Genomic DNA, 12,972 nt, shown 5'->3' with positions numbered 1-12,972 from the left:
ACAGGCGTCCCCCCCCCCCCCCCCACCCCCGGCTGCAAACCCTGGCTCTTTGGAATGCCAACAACCCCTCGTCTCCTCCATTAATATGGATACGACTGGACTTTTTCTTTTTTTTTTTTTTTTTTTTTTTTGCTGCAATGCATATCTGGCCATCTAGGATAGAACAGCAGAGGCCCGTCAATGCTGGATCCATATTTTTGTGGGTTTCTGTTTGTGGCTCTATTACAGCAGGACATATACAGAACTGGATGGACTATAAGCAAGCATTGCATTGTGGGACTTTTGATAAATAAAAAAAAGACAACAGTCAGAGGATGTATGGCCTTTGATGAATGGTCATACTGTGTGTGTTCAGAAATACCTACTTTATTTTCATCTAGAAAAAAAATAAAACAAGTTAATGGATGTTTTACTCCCCAGAGGTTTTACACCTATGGAGGCTTATTTATTGCTTTTCTGGAACAAGTTTTCTTTCATTTTTCTTTTTCTTTTTTTACCTAGAAAAATGTAATGTTTTGCACGTGTGCCATGCAATTTTACAGAGTTTCCAGGAGGGCAGGAGCAATGATTACTTTCTTTTCTTTTTACTTGATTTGTAAACCAACTGCATCTGCATTAGAGAATGCTGTGAACAAAGTGACACTAGTTTATTTAGCTATGCTTGCTAAAATAGGCTATTTGTTTACCAGGGAATTCTTTTTGTACTTTTGTCGATAGGTTGTGTTGCAACCACTTTGGAATGATGTTTGATTTTGTGCTTATGATTCAGCATAGAAAATGTTAAAACAGTGCCATATCTTTGATGAAAATCCCACAGGACACTCTGAAATACTGCAGCGTATGTCCGGTTGTTGAATGATGGGGTGGATTTTCATCTACTAATAACTACTTACTGACACCTAATTTATTGCCATTTGCATATTTATTATTTTTGGCACATTCAATGTAAATGAAAGATCATGATGAAAGACTTTGGAGAAGGGAAGGACATGAGAAGGGGTTTTGTTGGTATAGCAGGTGTGCTTATCTTTGGTGGGAATGAAGATTGATCCTGGTTTATGCAAATGAATGTTGCAGGGATTTTATCGATGAATATCTAATTAAAGCCCTTAGCTCAAAACCAATGTTAAATCTGACCATCACCAAAGCGACATCATCAAGGACACCTTGACAGAACAACACATCACTGGCCTTATATGGACCTTAAGAAAAAAATGCCCTGAAAACATCTTTTTTGTCCTGCACGAGGAGCCAAAACCAACCTGCTGTCCCACATATCAGAGAGAGAGAGAGAGAAAGCACAGACATTTTTTTCAATGACACTCGTTCAGCATCAATGCAGAAAAGCACAGCTTACCTTGAGGATAATCCATCAGCATCGCCTCTGTGTAAATCAAACGTGAGGTGACGTCACATTCATCCATGGGCTGGAAGGAGATGAGTTAGATTGCATTTGACCTTCATAGGAATCATTTCAATCAGAGGAGCCGCCAGACTTAAATGACAGACTCCAACAGACCGGGGAACACCATGGCAACCAAAAGCTAGAAAGCATGCAGGACATTTGAGATATGCAGCTTTTTATTTTCATATGTAGGGAAATAGTTAAAGCTATCTCTGTAATGACTGCAATCACTGCTGAGGGGAAAATGAAGTCAGTGTTACGATCAAACACAGCCACAGTATAGATAACAGTAAGGAAAACGTGTTTACTGGTTCTCACATCTCATCTCAATGCAGACAAATTGTGCACACTCTATCAGAGAAAATGAGCAGCTCTGACGGTCACAATCTGTGGCCTCCTCTGCTGTGGGACTGCGGCTGCCATATGGAGTTAGTTTGGAGCGTTTGTACCGGCACAATAGGGGGGGGGACATGCACTTTGGATGGGCTTCTGTTCTGGCAGAAAAAAAAACAAAGAAAAGCAGGGCATCAAAACGAGACCACGTATCTTTTTTCTCTGTGTCCACTTGCCCCCCGACTTCACTTGAAATGTGCCATTTTTTTTTGTTTTTTTTTTCCCACTTGCATCATTGAGTAGTCGTTTGAGAAAAATACTTTCAAAAGCTTATAAAATATGAAAAAAGACTCAAAAGTGATAGTTAAAAGATTTCTGTCAAATTCATTTTTCTGTATCTTGTTGCGTACTTTGTAGATAAAAAAAACAAAAAAATGAACCAGTGGTTATGAACTTTGAAAAAGAGAGGCATTCGATGGCTGCATGTGTGAGTGAATGTGTGAATGCACATGTGTGTGTGTGTGTGTGTATACGTGTGAATGGCAGCGTTTTATTTGTACAGAAGAATGTGTGACATGTTTTCTTATGGAAAAGGAACATACACCAACCACACTGGTACCAGGACTCGGTTTTTCCCTTGGTGGGTGAGGGAGGGGTGTCGACGCTGTTCAATAAAAATGTTCTTTTTTTTGAAAAATACAAAAAAGCTGTTGCTGTAATTGAGACTTTTTTCAGTTCGTTTATGCTTATTTTAATTTATTTTTGTACTGTGATGGAAAATAAAAATGCACTGATCGTTCAAGACGGCTACTTGTGTTTTTATACATCCAGCTTTGGACTGAATCTAGTTAGATATCTTCTTAAAATACCTTTATCTCAGTGAGAACATCGTTCTCTTTTCATGAATACAATTACAAACATTAACACCTGGAAGCTGCAGTACAACCACAGTCACTGAGCTCCACCATTGGAGCAGTTGGAAGGGAGTTAAGGGCCTTGCTCAAGGGCACCTCAGTCTTCACTTTCCCCGCACACATTCATCCTTTAACTGTCAATGTGTGCCATCAGGGAAAAAAGCCTGAACTTCCAAACCTCTTTGCTTTTCATTCTTTGTCTGGGTTTCACTGTTTTGGCTCAATACCAAGTCGGTGAAACAATCAACAATCACTTCTTGTTGAATCACTCCTGAAGTGTAGGCCATCAGTTGTAGGATTTTTGGTTTGATGCCAAACTCCTGCTGTCTACATGTTGAAGTGTCCTCAAGCAAGACACTGAAGCCCACATGGCTCCCAATCAGTGTTCAGGATTTAAAAAAAAGCAAGATGCTTCAGACAAAAGCGGCTCCCGATTTCATTCCACATTGAGTGAATTGTAAAACAGGAAGGAGTACAGCAAAGAAATATGATTTCTTGTTCTGCTCAATCAACAGTAATAGATCAAGGTTCTCATTCTAACTAAAGAGTGCACTGATTAGTGTCTCCTCGCTGATTGCTCTGGTGCAGCAACCTTCAAACATCTTTACACATCAGAGCAGCCCAGCAGCCAAATGGTTACTCTGCATGCCTCATAAGCTCAATATCACTGATTCGATTCCAGCCGGAGACCTTTGATGCACGTCATAGCAGCCATCTCTCTGGCCTTGTTTACTCTCTGCCACTTCACTATCAACTGTCCCATAAAGGCAAAATGCCAAGAAAAAGTCTTTGTACATGATATTGGATGGCACATTGGCTGGAGACCACCATCTTTAGTGCTGCTGATCAAAGCTGCGTCTCAGTTCCAACATCATCCAACATGTTCAAAGTGTGTAGCTTTGACATAATTTAAAACTGGATTTTATTTAACATTAATAGATATATAAAAGTAGATATCGTTACAATAATGTTTTCAATCCAGACATAATGATTGCTAATGTTTGGTCTCCCATTTTTGTATCTTTTTCATTAGATTTGCATTTGCAGGTGTTATAATGGACTGAGGTTGGTGGGAAGTTCCCACTGTGCCAAATCACAAGTTCTTTTTTATTATAACTTCCTGAATTAGTCCACAATCTTTCCATTCCCCAACAGCAACTGCACATGTACAAAAGAATCACTGCTGTAACTCCAAATAAACCGAGTGCCCCCAACATAGATTAGCTTGGGTCAGTTCACTCTGCACACATCACTCACTGTCCATTAATTCCCATTCATTTAACCACCAGGTCAGTCAGTCAGTCGTGTTTTACATAGTCACTGCCCTTGAGGACAGAGAAGTCATCCCAGTCTCTGCGGCGAGAAAAGTCATCCATCAGCCGGCGGATTATAAACCCCTCCTGAGGTAGCTGGTGATGGCTGACACGGTGGTAAAGGGAAGCGGCGTCGTCATGCCGACCGCAGAGGTTTTAACCATCACCGACGTCACTCGGTGAAACAGCTGTTAGTGGGTGGATTAACGTAGAGATTTACCCAGATATTACCACATCACACGTTACAGACAAACAGCTGGCCTCAGGAAACATTTGACTCAACACACCATCAGTCTTTGCATGCAGATGACACACAACACAAGCTTAAAAAAATGACAGAGAAGCAGATATTGAAGCAAATAAATTTATTAATAAAATGATTAATGAAATAACTTTCATCATGGAACATTGCTGAATGCATAATTTGCATTTATACAGAATGCATTTGCACAAAACAGTATAATGGTGAAAAGATCCCTTAAGACTCGGTCTGGATATTACAGTATATGTATGGTATGTAATATTGAAATATTACATAAATATGCAAAATATAAACTTAATATAAAATTAGGCACATACTGAATGACTGGTGTATACATATACATACAGATTTTTCTTTGCTCAAAGCCTCAGAGGACGGAATAAATTATGGAAGAGAAAATGGAATTTGTTGCCCTTTGGCTAAAACAGACGGGCTTGATAATGATGTCTTGTGTAAAATGTGTCTGGAACAAAAAAAACACACTGACAACTAGAGGAATGTAGTCGTTCAGATCCCACTATGGAGAACAGTGAAGGGAAGGACACAATGGCACAAGTCACTTATTGTTAAAATTCATATCTGACATTCTTTTAAACTCTAGAGGAGTGATTAATTAGAAAAAGCCTGTGATTTTTTATTTTTATTTTTTAATTTTTTTACACTTGCTGTATAGCTGCTTCCATTAGAGCCTCATTCCATAGCAGAGATAATCAATACAATGGAGAAGTGATCATTGGTGATTGGGTTTGCACATCATAAACAAATCAGAGCACATTAAAGGACATGGCTGGCGATTTTCTATATTCTTCTTCCCAAAAATCCTCTAAAAAGATGAATGAAGATGTTTTCCTCTCTGGCAAAGAGATGCATGTTGTAACAACAGAGAGCGACTAATGCATTGTTGTTGTTGTTGTTGTTGTTTTTTAAGGGATTTTTTTGACAATAGAAATAAAGAATATCATCAGCGTTACCCTTTAATAGATTTTAGATCCACAGTATTTTACATTTCTGGTTAAACTCAAGCGTTCTCTCATATTTTGTTGTTGTTGCTGCATGATATTCCTATTGTTCAACATGTCTTGTCGTTGGTGTGGTTTCCTTTTTTATTTCCTCGCCTCCTGGATACAGGTCGGCTGAGGGAAAAAGACAACAACAACAAAAAAAAAAAAACAGGAGAACCTTAGCTGCCCCGCAGGACGGTAAAATCAGCCCGACCGGGCAATGAGCCGAGCGATTTCACAAGAGGAAGGAAAGTGTAAAAGGAAGGAGGAGGGGATGGAGAGCGAGGGGGGGGGGGGGAAGAAAGCAGAGGGAGTAGAGGAAGGAGAGGAGGCCAGGAGAGGCTTTTGTTCACCGACTCCTCCTTTTGCCTTAAGAAAAGCAAAGAGAGAGAAGTGCTGAAGTGAGACGTGACATGGAGTCCATCCTAATGATGAGCGGTGAATAGCAGAGCAGAGAGGAGGAGAGGAGAGGAGAGGAGAAGCCCTGTGGGAGATTACCATGCTGGAGGATATGGAGAGAGCTGCAGTGTTATGAGTTATACCCACACACACACACACACACACACACACACACACACACACACACACACACACACACACACACACACACACACTCATCACAGAACCCTGCATCTGAGCTCCATTGAGAAGCACCTATTAACGCCACCAATGTCACTTCCTTAATCCCCCACTACGAATGCACCATTTTCCCCCCCAAACAGCTCTTTCCTGCATCAAAGTGTCTTATCAAACGCCGGGACAAGGTCACCCACCACAAAGCTGCGAGGTAGAGTGGAAGATTTGCTTCATCACAAGACAGGGGGCACTCACAAACTAATTAAGATAAACGGCTCGTTCAGACAACACTCGGGCACAATTAGGAGACGGCGGGTAGAGTGACTGCTAACGAGTTCGCCTTCCTTGTTGAAGTAAAAGTTGACACGAACGCCTCTTCAGCGAGGACAGACGCAGAGGGAGCCGTCGATTCATAACCTTGGGCTGTCGCTCCTCAGCCGCCAGTCAGTATTCTTTACCGAGACATGACTGAGACATTACAGCTGAGTCAGACAGGTGATGCAACGTTGGTTTGACATTTGCTGTCAACACGACCCTTATATCAAAATCTCATATTTTCAGAAAGAGAGTTTAAGTAGATAACAAACATTTTAGCATTATAGTCTTTCCATATCCAATGATGTGGATGTTCTATGCAAAAAGGCAATAAAATGAAGTTGTTCTTGAGCTTTTGATCATATCAACAGATGTTTGCCTCACTGTCGTAGAATTGTAAACGTAAGGACTCAACTTTAAGCTGCGGCCGCACAATCGTGAAGAGCTTGTGTGAAAATATAATGTTATATGCTAACATATCAATGATGAAAAACAGAGTGAAAACTTTAAACATGGCCGACGTTCTTGCAAGAACAGTACGAACCAAACTCCGAGTCGTCAAGCGCTGATGATTTTGGTTATTGTGATTTGGCTTTCCACGCTGAGATCAGACACAAAACCGAGTCTTGAAATAGTCTAGCGTTGATACAAACATCATTAGATAAGGGAGATAAAGTAGGACAGCAGTCTGATTACAGATTTCACACCCCCGTGTCCTTCGCTGTGGCCACTAGCCAGGCTCTCAAGTCTCGGAGCCAAAGAAGAAGAGCTATTCAACACACATACAGTACACACACCCACAGTCACACACACTCTTTCTCTCCGATGAAGGGGATATTTGTCAAGTAGCAGCCTATTGAAAAGGACTAAAGACCACTACAAGTCATTAGGCTGTTCACCCGACACAAAGACAACAAACGAGACTATGTTCAGGGGCTGGAGTTCACATGGGATTATACAGTACTGGCCAGCAACACTCTGTTACTAAGCTAGAGCATTAAGTCTTGAGTTTGATATAATATTAACTGCTCTTTAAATGAAAAAATACTCTTGAAAAAAAGTAATGCTTTGGTTATAATCTTCATATTTGCCTTATTATTCAGGTTTAGTCATAAAATCCTCCAAAGGGAGTATAAGTGCTGTGCATAAACATATGTAATCTGATGCTGTTCACATATATTCTAACTTTTAATATATATATATAAGCATATTATAAAAGTACAGATATTGCAGTAGAGAGTATAAGATTTAAATTAATAGATTTTAACGCTTTTGCATGTAGCAGGGTGAGATGTTCAGGATATGCTCAACACATCCGACTCAACATCCTGTGACTAACAAACTAACGATGGATTAGTTTTGGGATTTGAGTGTCAGACACTGACTGACTCACTTGCTGTAAACATTTAAATGAACTAAAAATTGGACGCTGCGGTTTCCTTTTCATTTACCGTGTACGATAAACCTTCCATCAAGGTCATCATCGCTATTATTTCCCCTCTTCTGTTTTTAAAGAAGATGATCAAAGCTGCTTGAATATCTTTGAAAAATCAGAGTCATACGTGAACATCATCTTTGATGTGGCTCCGACGCAGGGAGCTGCAGGGATTATACATTCCTGCAAAGCTTTTGGGTTTTTATTTCCTATTATGCAACACGAGTGGTTCTGAGAACATTTGCTGCATAATCTCCTCTCACCTTTACTACCACAATATTCCATCTATGATAAAGTAAATATTGCACAAAGCAAATCATTTGAAATTTGGGTTTAAAAAAAAAGAAAGAACGAACACCACTTTGGTGGATTATCCTGTAGTGCATTTAAACCTGTGTTATTAATAGCATTTTTGCTTGTAGGCGTTTTATACACTTTCTGTTTATAGTAACAATGCATAGAAATCTACAAAACAAGGGCAAATTTGGCATGGCTTTGCATTTTCTGAGGATTCAATTACCCCGATCCTCCTCCAGAGCTGCTATCTACATTGTCACATTATCAGCAGCTCTGCAAAAAAAAAACAAAAACACGAGAAGTGAATCATCATCATCGTCGTCATTCCGGCTTGGTGTGAAATCCGATGTCACTGTTTTTTTTTTTTTTTTTTTCATCATCGGCCCATTTTAGTTTCCAGGAACAGCCAGGATGTAACCGGATCGGCTCTTAGTGAAGTCTGGCTGCGATTGGTTGATCTTGGGCTCGACGATGACCGTGCACTTCCTCCCGTTCATGCTGCACTGGATTGGACTTGTGATGTTCACCTGCAGCTTCCTCTTCTCACTGCAGGAAGGGAAACAGAAGAAGAAGAAAGAGAGAGAGAGAGAGAGAGAGAGAGAGAGAGAGGTTACTGGATGCTGGCAGGTATAAAGTTGCACTTTCTCTAAAGCAAACATCAGGAAATTAACATGTACGGATATAATTTAACATATAGGCAGCCTGCCTCAGTGGTTTCATATTACACTCTGTCATACAGTAATAGTGACCTGTGTGTGTGTGTGTGTGTGTGTGTGTGTGTGTGTGTGTGTGTGTGTGTGAGAGAGAGAGAGAGAGTAAAAAAGTATGAGGGCTGTTTCGTTCATCAATCATACTTACTCTCACACACAGCATAATGATCTCACTAATACCTTCTTACCCCAACATACACACCACTACTGTACACATTCTTACATGCATACTCCCACACACACACACACACACACACACACACACACACACACACACACACACACACACACACACACACACACACACACACACACACACACACACACACACACACACTAATGATTGAGCCATTAATCATACAGACACAAGTCTCTTATATGCACAATTATAATTATATACAAGAGAGAATGATTTTGCGACTGTGGATGAGAGTTAGGATACATTTTTTTTGTTGATCTCAGACAAACGGAAAGCGTTCAAAACAAACAGCCCAACATACCCGTGATCCACCTACACAGGTGTTTTCACTTATTTGGCCTGATTAAACCTCTTCTCAGGACTGTGTGGGTGTTTACAGACTGTGGCGCAACATGAAAAAGTGAGAAAGATGTCAGCGAATCGCTCTCGTTCTCCTGTCAGGACACATGTGTCTTTATGATTCTTATTGGTGGAGTAAAAGTAAAGTAAAGTAGCAGTATATATATGTATAGTGTATGTAGGAAAGTAGGACGCTGTTTCACAAGGTATAGTCGTGGAGTTTGTGGTGTTGTAGTATCACGATGCCTTGCATGAGAGCAAATACAATTTACGGTCTGAAAAACCTCCTCTCACGCAGGACGGATTGTGTATGCGCGCATGTTTCAGCGCACAGACTAAGAAAATTAAGATGAATAACAGAAGAAATCACATCGCATCGCTGCTGAAGGAATGATCCATATGGTACTGCTGGACTGGAGAGCAGCAGCGAATTGGCTTTTAGTGGCTGTCACATCTCGTTAGACCCTTTCTGCCGTGAACGGGTGCTTTGCCCCGTTTGCTCTTAAACAGGATCGATGACGGGAATCAAAGAGCGAGAAGAGAGGAAAAAAAGGCGTAAATTGTGCAGGCCGTGGAGAGAGAGAGAGAGAGAGAGGGGGGGGGGGGGTTGAATGTAATGTAATGTAAATGTGAGGGTGAATGAGAAGATGAGTGTGATAATCGTTCTCTGGTAGAGGAGGGGGGGGGGGGGAGTGAGAGGAAGATGAAATTCAATGTAAATGTAAAGGGGGGGCTCAGGGAGAGGAGGGGATGATAAATAGACACAGTTGAGTAGTAGTGATGACACACTTTCTCACTGGCACAGTTACTGACTATTCATAAACAAATCAATTATCCGCGGTTACCGTCGGATCTGACACAAAGCCGCCTATCTGTCCTTCGAATCTAAACATGTGTAAGACAAGTCGTGAACCCGATAACGCCGACTTGTTGCGCAACAACAATAAGTCATAAACAACGGTGAAAGGCTTGTGCTGCCCACGCCGCACTCCTCTGCAAAGTGTGTGCTTCTCTCTCTCTCTCTCTCTCTCTCTCTCTCGGCTTATGCAGAGCGCAGAAGCTCAGGGTAGCACACTGATGCTGGTTTCCATGGCAACCCCCGTGAACTGAACTCCCCCATCTGTCATGGCTGCCAGCCAACGGTACAGTGTGTGTGTGTGTGTGTGTGTGTGAGTTTCTGTGTGTGTTGTGATATGTCTCTTTCTCTCATCCCATTAATTCTCCATCTCACTGTCTTGCTTGAAATGCCAGAGGGGATGTTGCGCTGTGCTACTCGTGAAGGGCAAACAAGGTTATGCTCACATAGCATGTACACACACACACACACACACACACACACACACACACACAGATATAGTACATGGCAACAAAGCTTCCACTGGGGGTCTTTAACACCTTTCTAATCTGTCAGCACCAAAGCTCGCCTTTGGAAAAAAAACACTCTGGCTTCCAAATAAAAGGTGACGAAACACTTCATCGTTGAGTAGAAAAACATGATCAGAAGAGTCTTAAGGTCATTGGCTGGCCTTTCCCATCACGAGTTGGCCTGAGCCGGTCAAAGCCCCCGAGGGCAGACTTAGTCCTTCACTGGATGGCCTCTCCGACTGGAAAATCAATTCTTTCCTCCCCCCCCCCCTGCCCCACGGTTCCCTTTGTGTGTCTTTGCCCTTCATGCCATGTGAGTCCAAGCTCAGTTGCTCCCAAAAGTATATCTCTTTGTTTGGAAGGATGGAGGATAAGAGGAGAAGGGATAAGAGGAGGTCAGGATTTTAGGTGAAATAGGAGTGAAAATAAAAAAAAAAAATCTTGAAAGCTCAAGAAAAAGTTGAGGAGGCTGCAGAGTTCAAGGGTGATGAGAAAGGGTAAGAGGTGCAGAGACAGAATAAACAGGAAGCACAGAGTTATAAAGTAAGGGTATTGAAAGGTGGAGACTAGAAATATTGCCTCGCAGTTGTCTGCAGTTTAAATCCAAGTCTGTTCAGACTCATATAATATTTGTAGTGAAGACTGAAAGAATTTAATAAAAGGTATTGTGTGTATTTTGCTTCTATGTGTTCACATGTTTGGCCAATAAAGCTGATTCTGTCAGAACATAAAGTTGTTTCCATGACAGCAGATGATGCTTCAGATACGGATGCTGCTATTCTAAAACATGGATGTTTCACACACAGAAGATCTAAACAGGATTAGTAAATGTGAAATATGGTCACAATCTCTGCTTCTGTTCCTGAATAACGGCCAGAAAAGTGTTTTTGCAGAACATTATGATGTCACAGTGAAGTTGACCTTTGACCTATTGGATATAAAATGTCATCATTTTATCCTATTAAGACATTTGCGTGATGCTTTGTCATAATTAGCGTATGAATTCCTGAGTTATGGCCCTTTGTGAGGTCACAGTGACCTTTGACCTTTGACCACCAAAATCTAATCAGTTCATCCTTGAATCCAAAGTGGAGGTTCGTGCCAGATGTAATGAAATTCCCTCCAGGCGTTCCTGAGATATCATGTTCACGAGAAGGAGACGGACATGAGGTCACAGCGACCTTGACCTCTGACCACTAAAATCTAATAAGTTCATCCTTGAGTCCAAGTGGACGTTTGTGCCAAATTTGAAGAAATTCCCTCGAGATATCATGTTCATGAGAAGGGGACGGACAGACGGACAACCCCGAAAAAATAAAGCCTCTGGCCACGGACGCATAAAGTGTTGCGGAATGAGAACGAGAGAAGAGAACGATCTGAGCTATTTTCAGGTCGAGGAGCCAGGATTACCTCCAGTCTGTGAAACCATCCAGTCCCACTTCTGAGTCATCCCTCTAATAGTGTACCTGGCTCTCCCCCAAAGCTCTCTGCTGCTGAAAAATATATGAGCGTTGCAGGTGGGGAGGAGGAGGAGGAGGAGAGAGGAGCGCTCTGCAAAGCTGACTTGCTATAAAGACTCAAGAGTTTTGAGTAGGTGATTAAAGTTGGATCTTCTCTTCACTTCTGACTATGATGACAGTCATTTAAGACTAGGAAAAAAAATCACAGCTCATTACACCAGCTACTGCAGGAGCTAAAATGTTAATGCTGATTCCTGCTCTTATAAAGTCAGTGAACTCACTGTGTTATTACTGAAGATTAAACACGTCTTCAACTAAGTTTTTATAATATGCTGCATAATATTTATACATGATCATCATAAATTTATCCACTTTATTTATAGTGGACATGCAGAATCATGCTTTTTTGTAATTTTCTGTTATCTATATAATGTTATAATGTCGGATTTCTATGTTAAACATGCTTAAAGGTCCAAAACGTGAGGTGAACGTATGTAAAAATGCTCCCTGACAGTCAAAAGCTTCAGCTGCAAGGAGCTAAAACAGTCTGTTTCAGACTGAGGCTGCATAAATGGTCAATACAAGATAAATAAAGTGATTTTTTTTTAACTGTAAATCATGCAAAAACATTCCCAGAATGTAAATATACACCTGGAAATGTGCATGATATGTCGCCTTTAAAACACTTACAATAAACATCAACTACACTTCAATGTCCAACTCTCTCTGTCTTATAATTAGAGATTCTATTCTTGGCATTAAATCAATTATCAAGGAGACGGTAAAGCAGGAGGCAAATATTTGCAGCAGTATCAGGGGAACATAATTAGTTATTAGGCAAGATAAATGACTAAGTTAAGAAAAAAAAAAGTGTTACAAAACAGAGCCAGACAGTGAAAATCTGAGACCAGTGATTAATAAGACTCTGTGCCAAGAGAATAATATATAGAGCAGGACCAGTCTGAACAAAAGGATATGTGGACACACTAGAGGTCATCCACAAGCAAAACACCCAAATGCACACAAATAAAAAATGTAGAAACTGTCA

The 12,972-nt window shown here is 40.9% G+C and overlaps 1 protein-coding gene across 1 annotated transcript in view; it reads right to left on the bottom strand.

Annotated features, from left to right (window-relative positions):
- Positions 1 to 4,315: 4,315 nt before the first annotated feature.
- Positions 4,316 to 12,972, bottom strand: part of myo1d (myosin 1D) — a 111,288-nt gene continuing 102,631 nt past the window's right edge. The window contains exon 22 of the mRNA XM_044337466.1: positions 4,316 to 8,397. Within this exon, the coding sequence (XP_044193401.1) occupies positions 8,241 to 8,397 (157 nt within the window). The 3' untranslated portion in view covers positions 4,316 to 8,240. The remainder of the gene's footprint in view (positions 8,398 to 12,972) is intronic.

Source organism: Thunnus albacares, chromosome 20 (assembly GCF_914725855.1).
Source record: "Thunnus albacares chromosome 20, fThuAlb1.1, whole genome shotgun sequence".
Lineage (NCBI taxonomy): Eukaryota > Metazoa > Chordata > Actinopteri > Scombriformes > Scombridae > Thunnus > Thunnus albacares.
Note: the sequence above shows the minus strand (reverse complement) of the source record. Positions and strands in the feature narration are given on the sequence as shown.